This window comes from Populus alba, chromosome 7, assembly GCF_005239225.2.
Source record: "Populus alba chromosome 7, ASM523922v2, whole genome shotgun sequence".
Taxonomy (NCBI): Eukaryota; Viridiplantae; Streptophyta; class Magnoliopsida; order Malpighiales; family Salicaceae; genus Populus; species Populus alba.
In genome coordinates this window covers 12,383,589-12,404,484 of record NC_133290.1, presented here as the reverse complement: position 1 = coordinate 12,404,484, position 20,896 = coordinate 12,383,589, and the positions used below count along the sequence as shown (strand labels likewise).

The window sequence follows — 20,896 nt, the reverse complement described above, 5'->3', positions numbered from 1 at the left end:
AATATCTGAATAGATATTTAAAACGTAATGAATGTATGGTTATTTAAAATGTTTAATTGATAAATATGAATTCATCTTATTATAAATAAATTTTAATTTTAATTTTGTGATTTTCTTAATCTTTCAAGTTTGGTCGTAAATTTTTCAATTGTAATTTTATTTCTTTTAAATAATTTTTTCTTCATATTTTTTTGGTTTTTCCTATCATATTTTTTCTTTTAAACTTTTTTCTATTAATAGTTTTTTCAACAATTTCATCCTTCAAAATTAAACTTGTTGATATTTAAAAAATTTTTTATTGAACTCGAATCTATAATTTAACAAGTTGTAAATTTTTTTTGATTGTACTAGGTTTAGGAAATATGCCTTGTTTTTTTCATTTGTTTTAAGCTGGTGTCTTTTGTTTTTTTGAAGTTTGACTCTCTATTTTTTCTTGATTTTTTTTAATTAGATTAGTATTGAGTTGATTGATAATCAAAATAGGCTCGGGAGTAATTCTTTTTTTTTTTGTCATTGTTTCTTTTAGTCGATTTATTTATTGCTTTCAGTTTTTTTTATAAATATTTAAATTATCAATTTAACTAATAACTTGGAGATTGATTTTTTTAAACCTATCACTTATTTTATATTACAAAAATTTATTTAGCTCATGGAAACACTCATACAATGTATTTAGTTACTTCTAAAATGGGTAGCTTAACGATGTTAGGCGATACCATAAGGGTGTATTTGAGAACCGTGTTTTCAAAAATTTTGATTTTTTTTTATTAAAATATTGTTTATAAAATGTTTTAAGATCGTTTTGATATGCTGATTTTAAAAATAATTTTTAAAAAATAAAAAAAAATTATTTTAATATATTTTTAAATAAAAAATATTTTAAACTACATCATTATTATAATCTCAAATATACCCATAGTCGTAGTAGTGAACATAAACATCTATTGGTGTGATAGCTTTCCTTCTTTCTTGCCTTTTATCTAAGTGTTTTATCAATAATCTATATTGATTGTTTTGAGCCAATGAGTTATCAGATCACATGCTCGGTTGAGTCAGACCCAAAATATCTATCTAGTAGACAGTCGTGAGAGAACAACAAATAATCTAGTTTTGGAGTTGGGCTACAACCTAATTGATTTGACCGGTTAAGAAGTTGTTTGAACTTGGGGTTAGGCTTCGGCCCAATAGGTTTGACGGGATAACAAATTATTTGTTTTTAAAATCAAGTTGTGTCCTAATCGGTTAAGGATGGATATTACTATCTTATCTTGAGTTGGGTTACGGCCTAATTGTTTTGACCACATAACTTGTTGTTTTGTCTTGAAATTGGGCTGTGACCCAATTATTTTGACCGAACAACTTGTTAACAAGAAAAAAAAACTCTTTTAGTTTCTTTTGCTTTGGTACCTGTAATTATTCAAAAAGTTTTTCCAAGTCATTAAAAGAATTTAAATTATATTCTTATAACGATGGTTATATATATACTAGTTATATGACTCGCGCGATACTGCGGGTCATTTTTTTTGCATAAAAAAAAACTAAGATTTAAAAGTTTTGGGTTTTTTTGCAAAGCTATTTCCAAAAATCTTGGTTTGGCTGCAACGCCTGATCTAAGAGTAATATTTATAATATTAATAATAACATTAAACTTGCATCACCCATGTTTAAGTGAGCTTGACTATAACACTGGATCCAAGAATATTGGATGTGCATCTAGCCATAAAGTCGTGTAATAAAAGTATGATAATTAAATAGATTAATTAAAAAAACAAAAAAAAAATCAACAAGAAGAAAAAAACTAATGAAGAAAAAGAAAAAGAAATTTGAATTAATTGGGTTAACCCTTTAAACCAGGTTATCCCGTAAAACCTAGGATTCGCGTCATGAAAATTTGATAACTAAATAAAAAAAAAATTAACGGGTTTACCCAGAATTAACTGGGTTAACCCATCAAACCAAGTTAACCCGTATAGCCTAAGATACGTGTCATAAAAGTCTGATAATTAAATAGAAAGAAATTTAACTTTAACAAACTATACTAAATGAAAAAAATTAATTAAAAAAAATCCAGGTTAACTCGTCAAATCAGGTTAACCCATTAAATCCAGGATCCGTATCATGAAAATCTGATAACTAAATAAAAAAATTTAACATTAACAAATTAAATCAAATAAAAAAAATTCATTAAAAAAAATAAAAACAAAAAAAAGAGAAAGAAACAGTTATATAATAATAATGATAACGATAATGATATTATATTAATAAGTGATTATATTAAAGATAAAGAAAGTGAAAAGGGTGGGAAAGCCTTTTAGAATATTACTTAATATTCCTCTGCATCTGCATGATATGCTTAGGACACAAATGTATAATTGACGGGAACGATGGCTTTTTCACACCCCATTCTTATTGGGCGCGTGTTGTTCACACACCACATTCTGGCGTTGTATAGGAACCAGAACAACGACTTCGGATTTGTGGTTTTATTAGTTTTGAGTCTATTAATGATAATGGTCGGACCTTCTGAGGCATGTGTTGAGAAACACCTGAACATTTGTGAATGACCTTTACTTGTTGATAATTTGTTTTTGCATGAAAAATAATTATTTTTTTATATTTTAAATCATTTTAATGTGTTAATATTAAAATTAATTTTTTAAAAATAAAATAAATATTAATTTTTTAATATATATTTTTAAAAAATACACTAACAAGAAATTTACCTTACTCCAAACCGTAGAGTTTGTGGAAAACCTCAGGATTTTGCTCTTTGACGTGCATAGGGGTCAATGAGCAATCACAGAGGAAAGACACGTAGATGCCCTGAACACGTGTAAAGAAATTTTCAGGGAGCTGACAGAGCTTCTCATTTTCTGTCCGTAAATTATAGTGGTTTGAAAAAAATTTAAAAATTAATTAAATCAAGAAAATTAGAAAAGATAACTGAAAAAAATAAATCATGAAAAAACTCGATTAAATTGATTAAAATTTAAAAAAAAAATAATCAGTTCGGTTTTATAAATTTAAAACTGAAAAAACCAAACTCAAACCGAAAAAAATCGAGTCAAACCGGGAAAAAACCAAGTCAAACCAGTTTGAACCAGTTTTTATCCTAAAAACAAACATAACTGAACCAAAACCAGTCGATTTAAACCAATTTTAATTTTTTTTAAAATAATATTTTAATTTAATTATTTATTTTTTTATAAAAACTAAACTGAACAAAAAAAAACAATCACCCATAATCAATTCTCACAATTAGTTTCTTTTCCAAAATCAAAATCAACGTGCAAAACTTTCGGAGACATTTTTCATACAGAGCAATACTTAGAAAGAGAAAAACTCAACTAATTACTCTTCGAATATAATATTTATCTCATTAAAGAACTAATAAATTAGTTTTTTTAACTATATACCAAGTTTAAAAAATATATTTTAGAGATTCTCTACAGTTTTTTTATACAATTTTTCTCTGTTTTTCAAATGAAACAAAAAAACATGAACAATATTTTTTTTTATTTTACATACATACACTTTTTTACATATATTCTCATATTTAGTTAGTATCTTAAATTTCATTTTTATTAATAATATAATATAAATTTCTTTTGTTAATTTATGATAATTTTTATATTAAATAAAGTAAAATTAATATTCTGTCTTAGATTATTCCAAGTATAAAATACTAAGATTACTTTTGATTTTCTTGTAATCTTGATGTATTTCTTTTTCTTTTTTATGAAAAGTTTATTTTTATTTTCAACAAATAAAAAATACCAAAAAAAAGAAAAAATATTTTATGTTATTGAACGCATATTCTTTGTATATTGGTTGTGGACTTATCTTATCCATCATGGACGGTTCAACCTCGATCCAAATTCAACACCTTTTCCTTTATTTTCCTTTATAATGGCCAACTCCAGATTATAAATATTGGATTGAAATTAAAAAAAAATGATTTCTAATTTTTTCTTGTCTAAAAACCACTACACTTGGATATATTTGTAATCAATCAAGAATTAAAAAAATAATTCATAAACTTATTTGATGTAATAAATTGAAGTTATTTGTGAATATATCTAGAAATGCAATGTAATTTGTATGTATTTTTTATTGTGTATTAAAACATGTACTTTATAGCTTATAATATACACATTATGCTCCTCCTTTTTTTTTTTTTGGGTTAAGAATTGTGTTTATGAATCTTGAAGGATGTAGCTCAATTAATTAAGTCATGGAGTTTGCTCCCCAAAAGTCACCAGTTTGAGTCTTACAAACCTCAAGGCCACTAAAGGCTTTTATGGTTGTTAACTTCAAGGTCACAGGGGATTAGTCGAGGTGAGTGTAAGCTGACTTGAACACCCACGGCTAACAAAAAAAATAAAAAAAATTGTGTTTATGAAATCTAAATATTTGATTTATCTAACATATAAATATTAAGATGATAGGAATAACTTTATATGTATTACTGATGAGTCTCAAAATCTAAGTTGCTCAGAAATAATGTTAATCTGTTGGATAATTGGTTAATTTTTTAATTTAAATAATATGATATATTCTCTATAGTCAAGATATTTGATGACTTAATATGAAAAGTCATTTTGATAACTAGGAGCAAGTAATGCTTGATAAGTTAGGTGATCGGTAATTGTGGTAATAGAAAATAATATATATTAAGTTAGGTGACTAATAACTGTTGTATCTAGTAGCAGATGGTGTCTAGTAAGTCATTTGATTGGTGGTTAATATCTTTAAAAGGTTTCCTTTTATAAACTTGGGGACTCTCCAATAATAAAGTTAATAACTCTGCAAAGAGAGAGAATGCAATAATATTTTAGAGAGGTAAAATCTGAAAATATATATATTAAAAAATATTTTTAAAAAAAGATTATAAACCTTTGACTTGAATATTTATAATATATTTATAACTCATGAATCTTGTCTTTTGTGGAAATAAGAGGTTGAAGTGTAATTTCATCTTTATAACACTTTGAGTTGTATTATATGTAAAATAACATATTTTATATTTGTATATAATACTAAACGATTCATGTGGGGTCCTTAAAAAATTATCTTGTTAGTATTGAATTTGGGCTATCATGTTTGAGCCTATTTTTCTTGGACCCTTTTATATATTAGGCTTGGGCTACCAACCTATGGAGTGTTTTTTTGAAGAATTTTGTTTTTAGATGCATTTTATATGGATTGATCAATTACTCTAAGTAAATTTAAGACACAATAAATGACGAATATAAGGGAAACTTTGGACTGCAAAAATTTAGAAGAACCATAGAAGTACAATCACTCGAAGAGAAGCTTGATAAAAACTTGACAACTCCTGATAATGGAGAAAAAAGGTCTCAAGAGCCATGACATCCGAGTTATCTTGAGGTCGAGCCATGCCTCTTGTAATGGTTCAAGAACCGTGAGATTGATGTACATGGTTATGGAAGAATTTCTCCAAAATTATTGGGAAAAAAGCTGGTTGTTTGCTCTGCAGCAACTAAAAGTTCAGTTATACTCTATCTTGAGAAGCTTATCGGAATGGTAGATCCACTATCATTTTCCACCACCATACAATTAAAAAGTGTCCTTGTTTTCATGCTTCAACCACTTCTATTCTTTCATTTCTTGTTTCTTCCTTGTTATAGGAGCGGTTTCAAGGCCTTGATTGATTTCTTGCAGGTACGTCAATAATCGACAACTTTAAAATTTGGCATGTCTAATGTCCTTAGTCATGGGATGTGCAAGGCTTATTGAACATTAGATGGTATCACTTTGGTTTAATTTACTGTTATTTCTTGCAAGTGAATTATTATTATTATTTTTTTGTGTTTGGAAACTTTCCGTTAAATTAAACTCTTCATTTTTTTATGAGATATGGTGAATTGGTGCATGAGGGATATTTTTTTATTTAAGTGAACATGTTGCTTTCATTCTGCCTTGTCTGGTTTCAGTTAAATAAGTCACTTATTAGGTTGTTTCTGTTTTTTCAAGTGTTTACCATTTTCACTTTCTGTTTATATATATATTATGATCCGTATAGTGTTCTTTTGTTTTTTTTACATGCAGGTGATGATGTCAAGGAAAAGAAGCCAGATCCATCAATTTATGTGACAGCTTCCAAGGTAGTTAACATGACATGAATCATAAATCAGGTGTACTGAGAAATTTAGCTTATCCTTGTAGCCATGTCGTCTTTTAATCTACTTGGACTCTATCAGGATTTATTCTGAAACTTTATTTCTTGCAGAGGCTTGGTGTGTCAGAGAGGGATTGTTTGGTGGTGGAGGATAGTGTCATTGGTCTACAGGTAGATATCTAAATTCTAAGATTTGATTGACTTCAAACCAAGATATTTTGATTCGAGTCAAAGATAGCTACACATTTTTTTTCTTTGGTGGAAAATCATATTGTTTCACAAAAATAATAAAATATTACTGAGTTAGTCATGCAAATGATAGACTGCTTTATCACTAGTTTATACACATGACAATTGTGTTCTGACATTCTGACATTAGCATGCAACACTCCCGTTGAAAGAAATAATTGAGAAAATTAAATATAGAAAAATCAAACGCTGAAAGAAACTAAAATTTTCACGTTCAGGTCGCAACAACAGCTGGAATGTCATGTGTTATCACCTACACTCCTTCAACAGCTGATCAGGTTAGTTGTTTCCCTCCTCTGTAGCTATCCTGAAAAGGAAAAGGAGAAATACTGTCAGGTACATTCCTACTTGCTTGCAATTGATAATTAATACTGTCGCACGTGTGCGGCGGCGCGGCGATCGTCCACTACCAACCCTTCATGATGGTGTGGTGTGTCTATTTGGCGTGGAAAAAATGGTGAGACAAGGAGTTCTTTGTCTCTAAGCTAAAAAATGGACTGGGAGTCGCCACCTAGTATTCTGGTTACTAGGAACCCTAACTGGTCTCAGAGATGGGGTACGGAGACTGGTTGCGTAAAGGGAAGGTGTTAGCACCCCAACTACGCCCTACCTAAGGTAGGCTGCATTGTTTTGTCTAATAAAATCTAAGTCACGTGGTGGTTTCCTATTGTCCAGGATATGCATTACATGTAATGTCATACCCCGGGTTCTATTGTCCAAACAAAAAAAGAATTAAATATACGGAATACGCATTACGTGTAATGTCATACCCCAGGTTTTATTGTCCAAAAAAAAAAAAGAATTAAATATCCGGAATATGCATTACGTGTAATGTCATACCCCAAGTTTTATTGTCCAAAAAAAAAAAAAAAGAATTAAATATCCGGAATATGCATTACGTGTAATGTCATACCCCAGGTTTTATTGTCTAAAAAATAAAAATTAAATATCCGGAATATGCATTACGTGTAATGTCATACCCCAGGTTTTATTGTCCAAAAAATAAAATTTTTGTTGTTTTTGAAATATTGGCCAATATTCTCTTGACTTTAATAAACTGGTTATTAAAGCCAAAATGCATGATAAAATATTTTTTTTTTTTTTTGTGTATGAAAAATACAATATGAATTTTTTAGCTTTGAGACACTTGGCCGTATGCACAAAAACATTTTCTCTTTTTATTTTTATTTTTTTTGTATTTTTGTGGAAGTTTTTGACGAAAACCGGGTATTTGAAAATCAGATTTTTGTATTTTTTAACAACATAAAAACAAATATCACCCAATATTAATCAAAATGACATAAAAATTACGCGGAAAAATTATAAAATGCTGAAACAAATATTTTTGATTTTTTTTTTGAAATGGGCCGGGTCAGGCCCAAATACATGGGTTGGGCCGAACCTGGCCCAAAATGCATGGGCTGGTTACTGTGCCCATAGTAACCGGGTTACTGTGCGCACAGTAACCAGAAAATTAATTAGCGTGTATAGTAACCAGGGTTACTGTGCACACAGTAACCGTGAATTAATTAGCCAGTTACTGTGCACAGCACAGTAACTAGCTAATTAATCTTCATCTGGTGCAGAACGTAAACATTCTGCATGCAGATGAAGCCGAAGCCGAAGCAAAAAAAAAAAATGGCAGTGGAGAAAGTTACCTGGAACGGTGGCGACGCTGGCGGCAGCGGAGGCGGTGTAGTAGTCGGCTGCTGTCCTCTTTCTTTCTCTCCTTTGTTTCTGTTCACCGTCACCTTGGGTCAGTTTTTTCTCCGTTATTCCCTCTCTCTGTTCTGCTCCTCTTCTTCCTCTTCGGTTCTGCTGTGGCGGTGGCAGTGTCGATGGTGCAGGATGGCGGTGGCAGCTGCTGTTGCTCTTCTTCTCCAGTACTCCTTTCTTGTCCCTTCCCTTTCTCTTCTCTGTTTCAGTGGCTGGTTTTCCCTTTCTTCCTCTGTCTTCTTCTTCAGTTTCCCTCCTCTTTTCTACAACCCCTCTCTCACGTTGTTCTCAGCTTTTTCTTCTCCCTTTCGGTCCCTCTTCAAAAAGCTTAGTTCTCTCTCTCCCTCACGGTTTTCTTTCAACAATACTGCCAGCCCTCCCCTTTGTTTTTTTCTCTTTTCTGTCCTCCCTCCATGATGCGTGCTGCTGTTCTTCCTCCATTTATAGCCCGTGAGCATGTGTTTTTTTTTTTTTTTTTTCATCGTGGGGTCATGCGGCGGCTGGTCGGGCGCGGCTGTCCAGGCGTGCCTCCCTCAGTTTCGGCGGTGCGGTAGGTGGTCGGCCAATGTCTTCGGTCGGTGGGCTGGAGGGACCAACACCATTAATTATACATTCTTTTTCCTTCTTTACTGCTGTATGTTAGGCGGGGAAGAAAGGGGAACAGTGTTGTTCAAAACGGCACCGTTTAGCCTTTCTTTTTTTTCTTTTTTTTTAAAGTATGAAACAGCGTCGTTTTGGATAAAACGTGCCGTTTCATTTAAAAATGGCGCCAGAACGCGCCAAATTCCAAATCAGCCCTCAATCATCTTTTTCTTTTCCATTGCGTCCCTGCCAATTTCGGTCCCTGCCCCCATAGTTGGCCGCGTTTTTCACTTTGGTCCTTGGCCTTTGATTTATGCAATTCAGCCCTTAATTGATCAATAAACTTCTAATTTCTTCAATTAGGCCCCTGAATCGATTCAATACAGCTCCCTCTATATTCGCGCCTTTTCCAAATTGGTCCCTGGTTTCGGATTTTCGCAATTAAGCCCCTAATTGGCCCTTAAACTTCAAAATTCATGCAATTAAGCCCCTGATTTGGCCTAATAAATTTCTAAAAAATATATTTTGGCCCCAGAACTTAAATTTTTTCTAATTAAAGCCCAAATTGATTTAAAAATCAATTTTTCTCGCAATCCAAACCCCTAAAAATCCCATTAAAAATCCAATCATGTCCATAAACCTCCAAATTTAGGCTTTTTCCTCAAAATTCAAATTTTCCTTCTAAATAGGGCTCTCATCCTTCAAGAATATACTGCCAAAAATCCAATCTTTGTATTTTTAACCTCCTGGACCAATTTTCTGACCATTTTCTGAGCGCTTCCCCCCTTTGTTATTTTTCTAACCTCCTTTGGCTATTTATTTATTTGTTTTTTTTTTATTATTTGTTTTTTTGCGGGGACCCAAAAATAGGTTACAACATATGCCCCCTCTTTACAATGCTTACGAAGCAAGGACTTTGCAAAGTAAGTTTTGTAAAGATAAACAAAAGTAAACTTCCGAAACTGATCTTCTCATAACTTGGTTGATCCGAAACCCTTCATTTATAGCAATTCTCTCCAACCAGAACTAAAATCTTTGTGTGGCTAGGCTAAACTGAGATCCCTTCGCCGTCCCCTTCAACCAGAACCGAAAAAATCCTTTCCAATCAGGTTAAACTGAGAGCTCTTCGCCGATCCCTTTTAACCATAACCAAGGTCTGTGTGGTTGGGCTGAACTGAGATCCTTTCGCTGATCCCCTTTAACCAGAACCAAAATCAAATCCTTTCCAATTAGGTTAAACTGAGATCTCTTCGTCGATCCCCTTTAACCATAACCAAGGTCTGTGTGGTTGGGCTGAACTGAGATCCTTTCGCTGATCCCCTTCAACCAGAACCAAAATCCTTTCCAATTAGGTTAAACTGAGATCCCTTCGCTGATCCCCTTTAACCATAACCAAGGTCTGTGTGGTTGGGCTGAACTGAGATCCTTTCGCTGATCCCCTTCAACCAGAACCAAAATCTTGTGTGGTTGGGCTGAACTGAGATCCTTTCGCCGATCCCTTTCAACCAGAACCAAAATCAAATCCTTTCCAATTAGGTTAAACTGAGATCTCTTTGTCGATCCTCTTTAACCATAACCAAGGTGTGTGTAGGGTTGGGCTGAACTGAGATCCCTTCGCCGATCCCCTTCAACCGGAACCAAAATCAAATCCTTTCCAATTAGGTTAAACTGAGATCTCTTCGCCGATCCCCTTTAACCATAACCAAGGTCTGTGTGGTTGGGCTGAACTGAGATCCTTTCGCTGATCCCCTTCAACCAGAACCAAAATCCTTTCCAATTAGGTTAAACTGAGATCCCTTCGCCGATCCCCTTTAACCATAACCAAGGTCTGTGTGGTTGGGCTGAACTGAGATCCTTTCGCTGATCCCCTTCAACCAGAACCAAAATCCTGTGTGGTTGGGCTGAACCGAGATCCCTTCGCCGATCCCCTTCAACCAGAACCAAAATCAAATCCTTTCCAATTAGGTTAAACTGAGATCTCTTTGTCGATCCCCTTTAACCATAACCAAGGTGTGTGTAGGGTTGGGCTGAACTGAGATCCCTTCGCCGATCCCCTTCAACCGGAACCAAAATCAAATCCTTTCCAATTAGGTTAAACTGAGATCTCTTCGCCGATCCCCTTTAACCATAACCAAGGTGTGTGTGGTTGGGCTGAACTGAGATCCTTTCGTTGATCCCCTTCAACCAGAACCAAAATCAAATCCTTTCCAATTAGGTTAAACTGAGATCTCTTCGTCGATCCCCTTTAACCATAACCAAGGTGTGTGTAGGGTGGGGCTGAACTGAGATCCCTTCGCCGATCCCCTTCAACCGGAACCAAAATCAAATCCTTTCCAATTAGATTAAACTGAGATCTCTTCGTCGATCCCCTTTAACCATAACCAAGGTGTGTGTGGTTGGGCTGAACTGAGATCCCTTCGCTGATCCCCTTCAACCAGAACCAAAATCCTGTTGTGGTTAATCCTGCGATTCCTTCTGGCAATCTCCTTTAACCATAAATATGTTCCTTCTTCAAGATGATAAGGTTTGAATTGAAAATTCTTCTTGATTGATCTTCCTATTCCTTTGAGATTTCCCTAATGTTAGAGTTTATCTCATCTTCTTCCCATTCCAGGGTCAAAACCATGAATCTTTGTTGTTTCTCCAAATCAACAATTCTTTCTTTGACCCTAATCTTGCTGGATTATTGAGGATTTTTTTTTTTTTACCAAGTCAACAAAAATGTTTGATGCAATGCTTTGTGGTTGGATGCCATGCATGCATCCTTACCTGTTTTGGAAACATAGGTCCCCTCACTTCCTTCAATTTCTGACACTCTCTCTTGATACGACCTTGTTCATGTGCTCGCAATGGCATGCTGGATTCCTTTCTCATCAAGTCTCTTCTTTCCATCTCATCCCAGGGAAGAAGATCCCCAACCTTGTCATTAGGTGACCCTTTTTCTAAAATGCATGCTTTGTCGCTGCTTCTTACATGCTCTTATCAGTGCTTTAATTTGTTTTTCTCGAATTAAAGGCTTTTTGGTTTTCGTTCCAACACGCAACAAAATCTTTTCCAAAAAATCCTTCAAAAGACTTGAATTTGTACATGACAACCGGAACCTTTAAAATATGCATCAAAAACTCTTTTAAGCAAATCCTATTTTGGTTTCTGGACTGCGGTTTGTCTTTAAGCCAAGGCTTTTATCCAAAGTGGCCTTCTGTTTAAGCTTTAAGTATCTGTATCTATGTGAAGAAATCGTGTAGAAAAGGGAAATGTTTCCTAAAAACGGATTATCACTCATTTGTCAAATCCTGTGAGATATGAGACCAACGTTTATTAACCCAAATTATGTGCACTTGATTAGAAAGGACTTCTGAATGCTTGTGATGTAGGTTATGTCTATGGGATATGAAAGAAAAGGACGCTTTAAGGCTCAACAGTGTTTGAGGGTTTAAGGACTTAAGACCACTCTTTTTTTGAAACTGACTCATAGGTTGCATTTGGAGAAGCCTGCTTAAGGATCCTCCTCTTGGTCTTCAAGCATTATCAAACCACCATCTTTTTTCTTTTTCTTTTCATGGGATTGCCCCTAATTGTGGGGTTCTAACTTTCAAATATCTAAGTCCTCGTTTCTTTCTCTCCTTTTTTTGTGTTTTGTCAACCCCTTTCTTTTTCTCTTTTTTTTTTCTCACCATTGTTTTCATCCTTAACAAAAGATCTCTTATTGCCCCCAGTGTAGGGTGTGGTCTAAGTCGGGTTTTTATAAAGAAGAAACTCAATCCGGCTCAAATGGGGACTACAAAGGATAAAATTTTTAGAAAGTGAAAGGATGACAAAGATGGCCTTTCCTCATTTCAAAACGCACATTATTAGGATTGATAAACCTTGTTCTTATCTTGGAAGGAAACATGCTATCAGGGGCAGGGTTTCATCATATGGTTAGCTTTAGGGTTTGCTTGGTTCAGTCACCTTTTTACTAGGAAGAGCTTAAATTTCATTTTTGAGCGTTTTATGATATATTCCTTGTAATCATGCACAAAACCGATTCTTTCGAGAGATTTTTTTGGAGAGAAACAAATTACGCATTGTGAGATCCATGCAATGAAAAAAAGGGTTCTTTACACAAAGAAATCATGGCCAAACTTGCTTTATTAATTTTAGGAGAAAGCTGAACACATTAGACATAATATCTCTTTACAGAATCAGAATTCACAGGTCTGGCTAGATCTTCTCCATCCATTCTAGACAACTTCAAAGCTCCTCCTGAGAAAGCCTTCTTCACTATATAGGGACCTTCATAATTTGGGGCCCATTTGCTTCGATCTTCTCCTGGTAAAGCTAATAGTTTCTTTAGCACTAGATCTCCTTCCTGGAATATGCGAGGTCGGACCTTCTTGTCATATGCCTTGGCCATCCTCTTCTGGTAAAGTTGGTGATGACAGATTGCAGCCAACCTCTTTTCACTGATCAGGTTTAACTGTTCATATCTTACTTTGGCCCATTCAGCTTCTTCTAATCCTGAATCCATTAAAACCCTCAACGAAGGTATTTCTACTTCCAAAGGCATCACCGCCTCCATTCCATATACCAGAGCATACAGAGTAGTTCCTGTCGAGGTCCTTACGGCAGTGCGATATGCATGGAGAGCGAACGGCAACATCTCATGCCAATCCTTGTAAGTGATTACCATCTTCTGAATAATTTTCTTGATGTTCTTGTTGGCTGCTTCCACGGCACCATTCATCTTGGGCCTATATGGTGAGGAATTTGAATGCTTGATTTTCCACTTGGTGCAAAGCTCCACGATCATTTTGCTATTGAAATTCTGTGCATTATCGGTCACTATCTTTTCTGGTGGACCATAACGACAAATCAAATCTTTTTCTATAAACTTCTTCACCATTTTCTGTGTTACATGAGCATACGAACTGGCTTCTACCCATTTCGTGAAGTAGTCAATAGCTACGAGGATGAATCTATGCCCATTGCTGGCTTTTGGGTTAACTGGTCCAATCACATCAATTCCCCACATCGCAAATGGCCAAGGAGATGTTAGGTTAATCAGAGGGGTTGGAGGTGCATTGACCTTATCACTATGTACCTGACACTTGTGACATTTCCTGACATAGTCGATGCAGTCTTTTTCTAATGTCATCCAGAAGTAACCGGCCCTTTGTATCTTCCTTGCTACCATATGCCCGTTAGCATGAGTTGAACAAATCCCTTCATGCACCTCCCGTAAAGCATTTTTAGCATCTGTCTCATTCAAACACCTTAGCAAAGTTCCATCAAATGATCTTTTATACAGAATCTCTCCGTCCAGGTAGAAATCCATGGCCAGCCTTCTTAGGGTTTTCTTATCCATCTTCGAAGCTCCTACTGGATATTCCTGATTTTGCAACAAATTCTTGATATCGTAGTACCAAGGCTTTCCATCTACCTCTCCTTCAACTGAGTAGCAATGAGCTGGGTTATTTCTGATGTCTATGTGTACGGGATGTACCTTATGCCCGAGATCCATTGTTGCCATAGCAGCTAACGTGGCCAAAGCATCCGCAAAATGGTTCCCTTCTCTTCCTAGATGGGTGAACCTTATCTCTTCGAATTCTTCTGACAGTGTGGATAAATATTCCTGGTATGGCCTCAACTTTTCTTCCTTTGTTTGCCACTCTCCTTTCACCTGACAGATAATCAACATTGAGTCCCCATATACATCTATCTTTCTGATCTTCAACTCTAATGCAGCTTCTAAACCCAAGATACAAGCCTCATATTCTGCAGTATTATTGGTACATTCAAAACACAATTTAACTGAAACTGGATATTGTTTCTGGTCAGGAGAGATGATCACCGCACCGGCCCCATTACCATAAACATTTACTGCTCCGTCAAAAAACATGGTCCACCAATCTGTCTTCTCTTCTCCCACTACTGATAATACATTTTCATCAGGGAAATCAAAATCTAATGGCTCATAATCTTCCACCGCATTATCAGCCAAGTGGTCTGCAATGGCGCTTCCTTTCACGGCTTTCCTTGTTGTATAAACTATGTCATATTCTGACAACAGAACTTGCCACCTGGCAATTCAACTTGAGAGATAGGGCTTGTCACAGATGTACCTTAGTGGATCCACCTTTGAAATCAACAAAGTGGTGTGGTACAACATGTAATGTCGCAATCTTTTTGTCGCCCATACCAATGCACAACAGAGTTTCTCTATCACCGTGTATCTAGACTCACATTCGGTGAACTTCTTACTAAGGTAATAAATGGCCCTCTCTTTCCTTCCAGTTTCATCATGCTGACCCAATACACACCCCATAGCTGTTTCAGTTACTGTCAAATACAGTATTAAAGGCCTTCCTGATACAGGAGGAACAAGCAAAGGCGGATTTTGTAAGTATTGCTTGATTTTATTGAATGCCTCCTCGCACTCCTCATTCCAAATCCCAGGATTCTTTTTCCTCAATAGCCGAAAGACAGGTTCACACGTTGTGGTTAGCTGAGCTATAAATCTGGCAATATAGTTCAATCTTCCCAAGAATCCTCTCACCTCCTTCTCCGTCTTTGGGGATGGCATGGATTGGATGGCTTTCACCTTATCAGGATCCACCTCTATACCTTTATCACTTACTACGAATCCGAGCAACTTCCCTGACTTAACTCCAAACGAACATTTGGCAGGGTTGAGCTTCAGTTCATATTTTCTCAAACGCTCGAATAACTTCCTCAAAACCTTTACATGGTCGTCTTCCCTCTTGGATTTGGCAATCATATCATCTACATACACCCCAATTTCCTTATGTATCATATCATGGAATAAAGTCACCATGGCTCTCTGATAAGTGGCTCCTGCATTCTTCAAACCAAACGGCATAACCTTGTAGCAAAAGGTTCCCCATGGTGTAACAAAAGTCGTTTTTGCCTTATCTTCTAGAGCCATCTTTATCTGGTTGTATCCCGAGAAACCATCCATAAAGGAATATGTGGAACTACGTGCAGCATTGTCCACCAAAACATCTATATGTGGCAACGGAAAATCATCCTTGGGGCTAGCTTTATTCAAATTTTGGAAATCCACACATACTCTAATCTTTCCCTCCTTCTTTGGTACGACAACAATGTTGGATACCCATTGTGGATACTTGACTACTTCCAGAAAGCCTGCATTCCATTGTTTCTCGAGTTCTGTCTTAACTTTGATCCAAACATCCGGGTGAGCTCTCCTCAACTTCTGCTTGACTGGCTTGCAACCTTCCTCCAGCGGTATCTTATGCACGACGATATTTCTATCCAAACCAGGCATATCCTCGTAGGACCAAGCGAAAACATCTACATATTCTTGTAAGAGGGCCTTTATTTTTATTCTTTCCTCAGGAGTGATTAAGGTCCTTATTTTCAATTCTTTTTTAATCTGATCATTACCCACGTTTATGGTTTCTAGTTCTTCCGCAGCTGGTTCCCAGGTTTGTTCATGTTGCTCTACTAACTTTGTAAATTCTTTAACATTGCTTTCATCCCATTCTTCTCCTTCCATGGTGATAACATGTTCGTTAAAGTTTGGCCATTCATTCTCGATGCTAAGTGTATGTGATGTTGGGGAAGATCCGCTTTCAGGGTTCCTGAAAGCGGAAAGTGTTTGGTGTAAATGCACAGATAAAGGGACAAATTTGGAAAATGCATGATCTCATTACTTCAAACAAAAGATGGGCTCAAAGACAACGGCAAAATCTAATTGACATCATGAGCCTTGATTGTCAACTAGGGAAAATAAAGCAAACAAAAGCAATGACAAAAGCATGTTAAAGCAGACAAAGTTGGTTTACATTTTAAACACCACTGGGGCTTCTTGAGTCACCCAGTTTTGAAACTTCTCGCCATCGGCTAGCTTTCGAATGAAGGTTTTAGCAGAGACTTCTTCCAGGGTGTGGATAGTCAGTTGTGGCAGTGCCTCATCCTTTCCTCCCGCTACCGTCTTCATGTCATCTCCTTCCCCTTCATCCTCCTCCAAAGTGTTTATGTTCATATTTGATAGTTGTTGACCAAGGCTTTCTGCTCCTTTATCGGGTTGCATTATATATGCAACTTTTGGGAATGTCACTCTAAGGGGAGGGATTTCAAGCTTTTCTTCTTTAGGCTCTCTCCCTTCAATCCTAGCCATTCTTCTTTCCCTTCTCCGACTAGCAGCCCATCGATGATCCTCTTTTGTAGGTTTATATCCTAGCCCAAATCTTTGATCAGCACAATTCATCTTTGTCAGGTTAGCCCATTTTGGTACCTTAGTTATAAGATTACACAGAAAGGGGATCCCACGTTCCAAGAAACAATGAGCTGCCATCCTTGCTGCTTCTGAGATCTTTGGCTTTTTTAGTACTGTATTTTCAGGTACCCAGTCAATATTTACAATCTCAAAAGTATGGATATTATCATCCTTACAATCTTCCACTTCAATGAAAGGTATGGCTACATTCTTTATCATGGAGATTGTTTCCTCAACTTTGACAGTCACCAGCATCCCGTTCATGATATACTTCAAGCATTGGTGTAATGATGAAGTTACCGCCCCAGCCGCATGGATCCAAGGTCTCCCTAACAACATACTATAGGAAGGGTGGATATCCATAACTTGAAATGTTATTAAGAACATTTGCGGCCCCACATATAGCTCCACTTCTAAAATCCCCATTACTGGTCGAGGTGAGCCGTCATATGCTCTGACCACCATGGTACTTGGCTTTATATGAGATGCATCGATCGGCATTTCCTTCAAAATATGCTTTGGCAACACATTAAGAGCCGAGCCATTATCGACGAGCACCTTCCCTATTAGGCAGTCTTTGCACCTAACAGTAATGTATAAAGGCTTGTTGTGTCTGGTACCTTCAGCATCAAGCTCATCAGACGTGAAGTAGAGGTAATTAGTTGCGTGGATTCTCCCCACCAAATGCTCCATGGTTTTCTGTGCAATGTCTTGGGGTACATACGCCTCATTCAAAACTTTTTGCAAAGCGTTCCGATGTGGCTCAGAGCTGAGTATCAAAGACATAAGGGAGATCCTAGCCGGAGTCTTTTTTAGTTGATCCACTATGCAGTATTCACTATGTTTTATCAACTTCAAAAATTCATTTGACTCCTCTTCGGTTACTGGCTTATTAACTTCTGTTGCTTTGTCAAGATCTACCACTTCCTTGCCTTTTGCCTTCCTCAACTCTTCGGGAGTGAAGCACCGGCCACTCCGAGTTAACCCACTGATTTCAGTTTGGAACAAAGGAAGAGGGGCTTGAATGTTGGCAGCAAAACCATAATTATAAGGCATGGCATTATGGTTTCCTTTGGTGTAGGAAGGTTTAGCCAAGATTAATTTTGGTGGTCCATTAGCCGTTGGTTGGACCCTACATACTCTGGACAGCTTATCTTGACCCTCCAACATACTCACCCCACGACTGTCTTCCATGGGTTCGATCCTCAATTCTCCCAACGTCATCATTTTCGCAACCTTCTCGCGAAACTCGGTACAGTCTTCAATATGATGTCCCTCTGTCCCATGGAAACCACAATAGTCACATCCCTCCAAATGGCCCTCAACATTTATCTCGAGAAATCCTGACTTTAACAACATATCATATAACCCCTTCATGGATACCTTTAACACCTTGCTTTGATTCCCAACCTCTATCATACCCACTCCACTATTACTTGCGGCATGATTAGGTAATGGATTTGAATTGATGCTGGGCATGTCTTCGAAGGATACCCACCCCCTTTTAATAAGCTCTAACAATCTCCTTTTAAAGGCGTAGCAGGTTTCAATTCCATGCCCTGGATTGCCGGCATGGTATTCGCAAGTTAGTTCGGGTTTATACCATATAGGAAAGGGTGGTTGGATTGGCGGTAGAAGGACCGGAGCTATCTGTCCAATGCTCAACAATTTAGCATACAAGTCTTTTAATGGCATGGGTAATGGAGGTAACTGTTCTGAAGTGTATCTTATAAATGGCCTTTGGTGGTTGTTTTGGTTGTTTGATTGATGATTGGGGTTAAAAGGTTTGGTAAGGTTTATGTGATGGGTAGGCATTTGTGGGTTTTGGTGATTCACTTTTTTGCCTTTGTACCCGCCTTCCAAATTGTTGACGTCACCTTCTCTTTTCCTTCCCATAAAACCTTTCTTCTCTAAAGGCTCCGCTATGCGCCCAGCCTTAATTCCTTGCTCTATTCTTTCTGCCACACGTACAGCATCATAGAAATGTTGAGATGAGCTACCCATTAAATGCTCATAGTAGGGTGCCTTAAATGTATTGGCGAACAAAGTCACCATCTCCGTTTCTATCAAAGGGGGTTGCACATGTGTGGCCTCGTCTCTTCATCTTTGCGCATAAGCCCTTACTGACTCCTGGCTTCTCTTTTCCATTGACATAAGGCTTGTTTGATCTGGAGCAATTTCCAAATTGAACTTGTATTGCTTAAGGAAAGCCTCCACTAAATCTTTCCATTTCTTAATCCTGGCATTATCCAGCCTCATGTACCAACTTAGTGCGGAGCCTGAGAGGCTGTCTTGGAAAAAGTAGATCAGCAGCTTATCGTCATGAATTACCCCAGCCATCTTATTGCAATACGATCGAAGGTGAGTGTTTGGGCATTCCAACCCAGTGTACCTTATGAACTCCGGTATCCTAAAGTCTTTTGGTACCGTGATGTTTGGTACCAAGCATACTTCAGATGCTCGCATGGGGTCAAACCAGTCATTTCCTTCGACTGCTCTCAACCTTTCTTCCAAAGCTGATATCTTGTCATCGTTCATAAAACCAGTGGACCTATTATCGGAAGGCCCATCTGCGGTTAAATCTACAATGATGTGAGCTTGAGGGGGCTGAATGGGAATGGCAGGTGCAAAGTGCTGCCCCGTTACTGAATCTGCCCCCAAGTTCTGAGATAACCCCGGGGCATGAGCTGGTGGTGCTCCTATAAGTGGTTGGGTAGACGTTCCCTCCCCGTTCTTGGCTCTTAAAAGCTGTTCAAGCAGACTGGTCATTCGAGCAACTTCATTCCTTACGGATTCCAATTCACTTTGGTAGCGGGATTCTAGGATGGCCCTCTCTTCATTCTCCATTCTTGATCTTAGCCTAGTGTGGTGGACTTTGGAAGGGGGACCTATGTTTCACGATCTAGAACTGGAAAAATGTAATGAATGTATGGTAAAGAACAATGCATGATGCATATGTAATGAGTTTGCTTTTTTCAAAAAAAATCGATGGATGGCCGGCATTTCTTCTTGTGTAATGGGCATGGACTCTTTTTGTCACATTTATTATCAGGAGTAGTTTTGCTCATGTTGCTGCTTTGGTAGGCTTATCCTTACTCTATAGGAGATTTTCTTCCATAAAAAGATAGGTCAAGGCCCCTTTTTCATTCATAATATTGGCTAATACAATCTCTTGAAAGAGGATAAACAAAAAGGAACAAAATACATCAATCTTCATCTTCATCCATATCTCTAGCCACTGGTAGGAAAGCAAGGCCTCGATTCTCAATTTTTTCTAAGAATGCATCTGTCTCAGCCAAGCTTTATCGATAACGAAAGATGTCTCTCCCCACCCTTCGAGCATTGGCTCTAATGATCCGTGCATGAATAGCAGCTTCATCCATTTGCTCGTCTACTTTGGCCATCTTCTCCATAAGCAACATGTTGTTCCGATTCAATGTATTGTTGTTGGTGTCGATCTGTTCTTTATGTTTTTCTGAAGCTTTCAACCTTTCAGTCAACTGCTTTACCAGTTCTCGTTCTTTGTCAAACTTCACCTTCAACATCCTAATTTCATTTTTCTTAGCTACCAAATCTGCCTTATCAAGCTCCTCTTCTTTCCCCTTTCTTTCAAACTCTTGCAGCTCAACTAGCCTACTTTCCATCATCACATATTTCTTGTTTAACTCATCATACCTCTCATTTTGGTCTAACAACTCTGCTTGAACATGCAAGAATCTGTCCTGATTGAACCCAACATTCTCTTGATAGTCGTTGAAGTCGGCTTTCAATGCTTCCAATTCAGAGCTGTTTTGCATCGAATCCAAAATTAGTCTTCCTCTTTCTTTCTCGGACTCTTCTATTACATCCTTTGCTTTGCTCAACTGCAGCTCCAACATCACTATCTTCGCATCTCTAGATTCAAGTTGTTCATTTAGACCCACTCTTATTTTGTCTCCTTCCTATCTCCCTTACTTTTTTTC

The 20,896-nt window shown here is 37.0% G+C and overlaps 1 protein-coding gene and 1 long non-coding RNA gene across 2 annotated transcripts; one reads left to right on the top strand and one right to left on the bottom strand.

Annotated features, from left to right (window-relative positions):
* The first annotated feature begins 5,626 nt into the window (after positions 1 to 5,626).
* Positions 5,627 to 6,314, top strand: LOC118043425 (uncharacterized). Its single transcript, XR_012170266.1, has 3 exons — positions 5,627 to 5,685; positions 6,073 to 6,128; positions 6,254 to 6,314. It is a non-coding gene; the product is annotated as an uncharacterized lncRNA (long non-coding RNA).
* A 6,514-nt stretch (positions 6,315 to 12,828) lies between these two features.
* Positions 12,829 to 19,781, bottom strand: LOC118043520 (uncharacterized). Its single transcript, XM_073410341.1, has 12 exons — positions 19,697 to 19,781; positions 17,788 to 18,892; positions 17,616 to 17,703; positions 16,501 to 17,438; positions 15,228 to 16,296; positions 14,794 to 14,975; positions 14,528 to 14,751; positions 14,263 to 14,446; positions 13,773 to 14,148; positions 13,359 to 13,577; positions 12,965 to 13,244; positions 12,829 to 12,839 (listed from the first exon to the last, which is right to left on the bottom strand). Exons 1-12 carry the CDS (start codon positions 19,779 to 19,781, stop codon positions 12,829 to 12,831), a joined length of 4,761 nt encoding a protein of 1,586 aa, XP_073266442.1.
* Between the last annotated feature and the right edge of the window lie 1,115 nt (positions 19,782 to 20,896).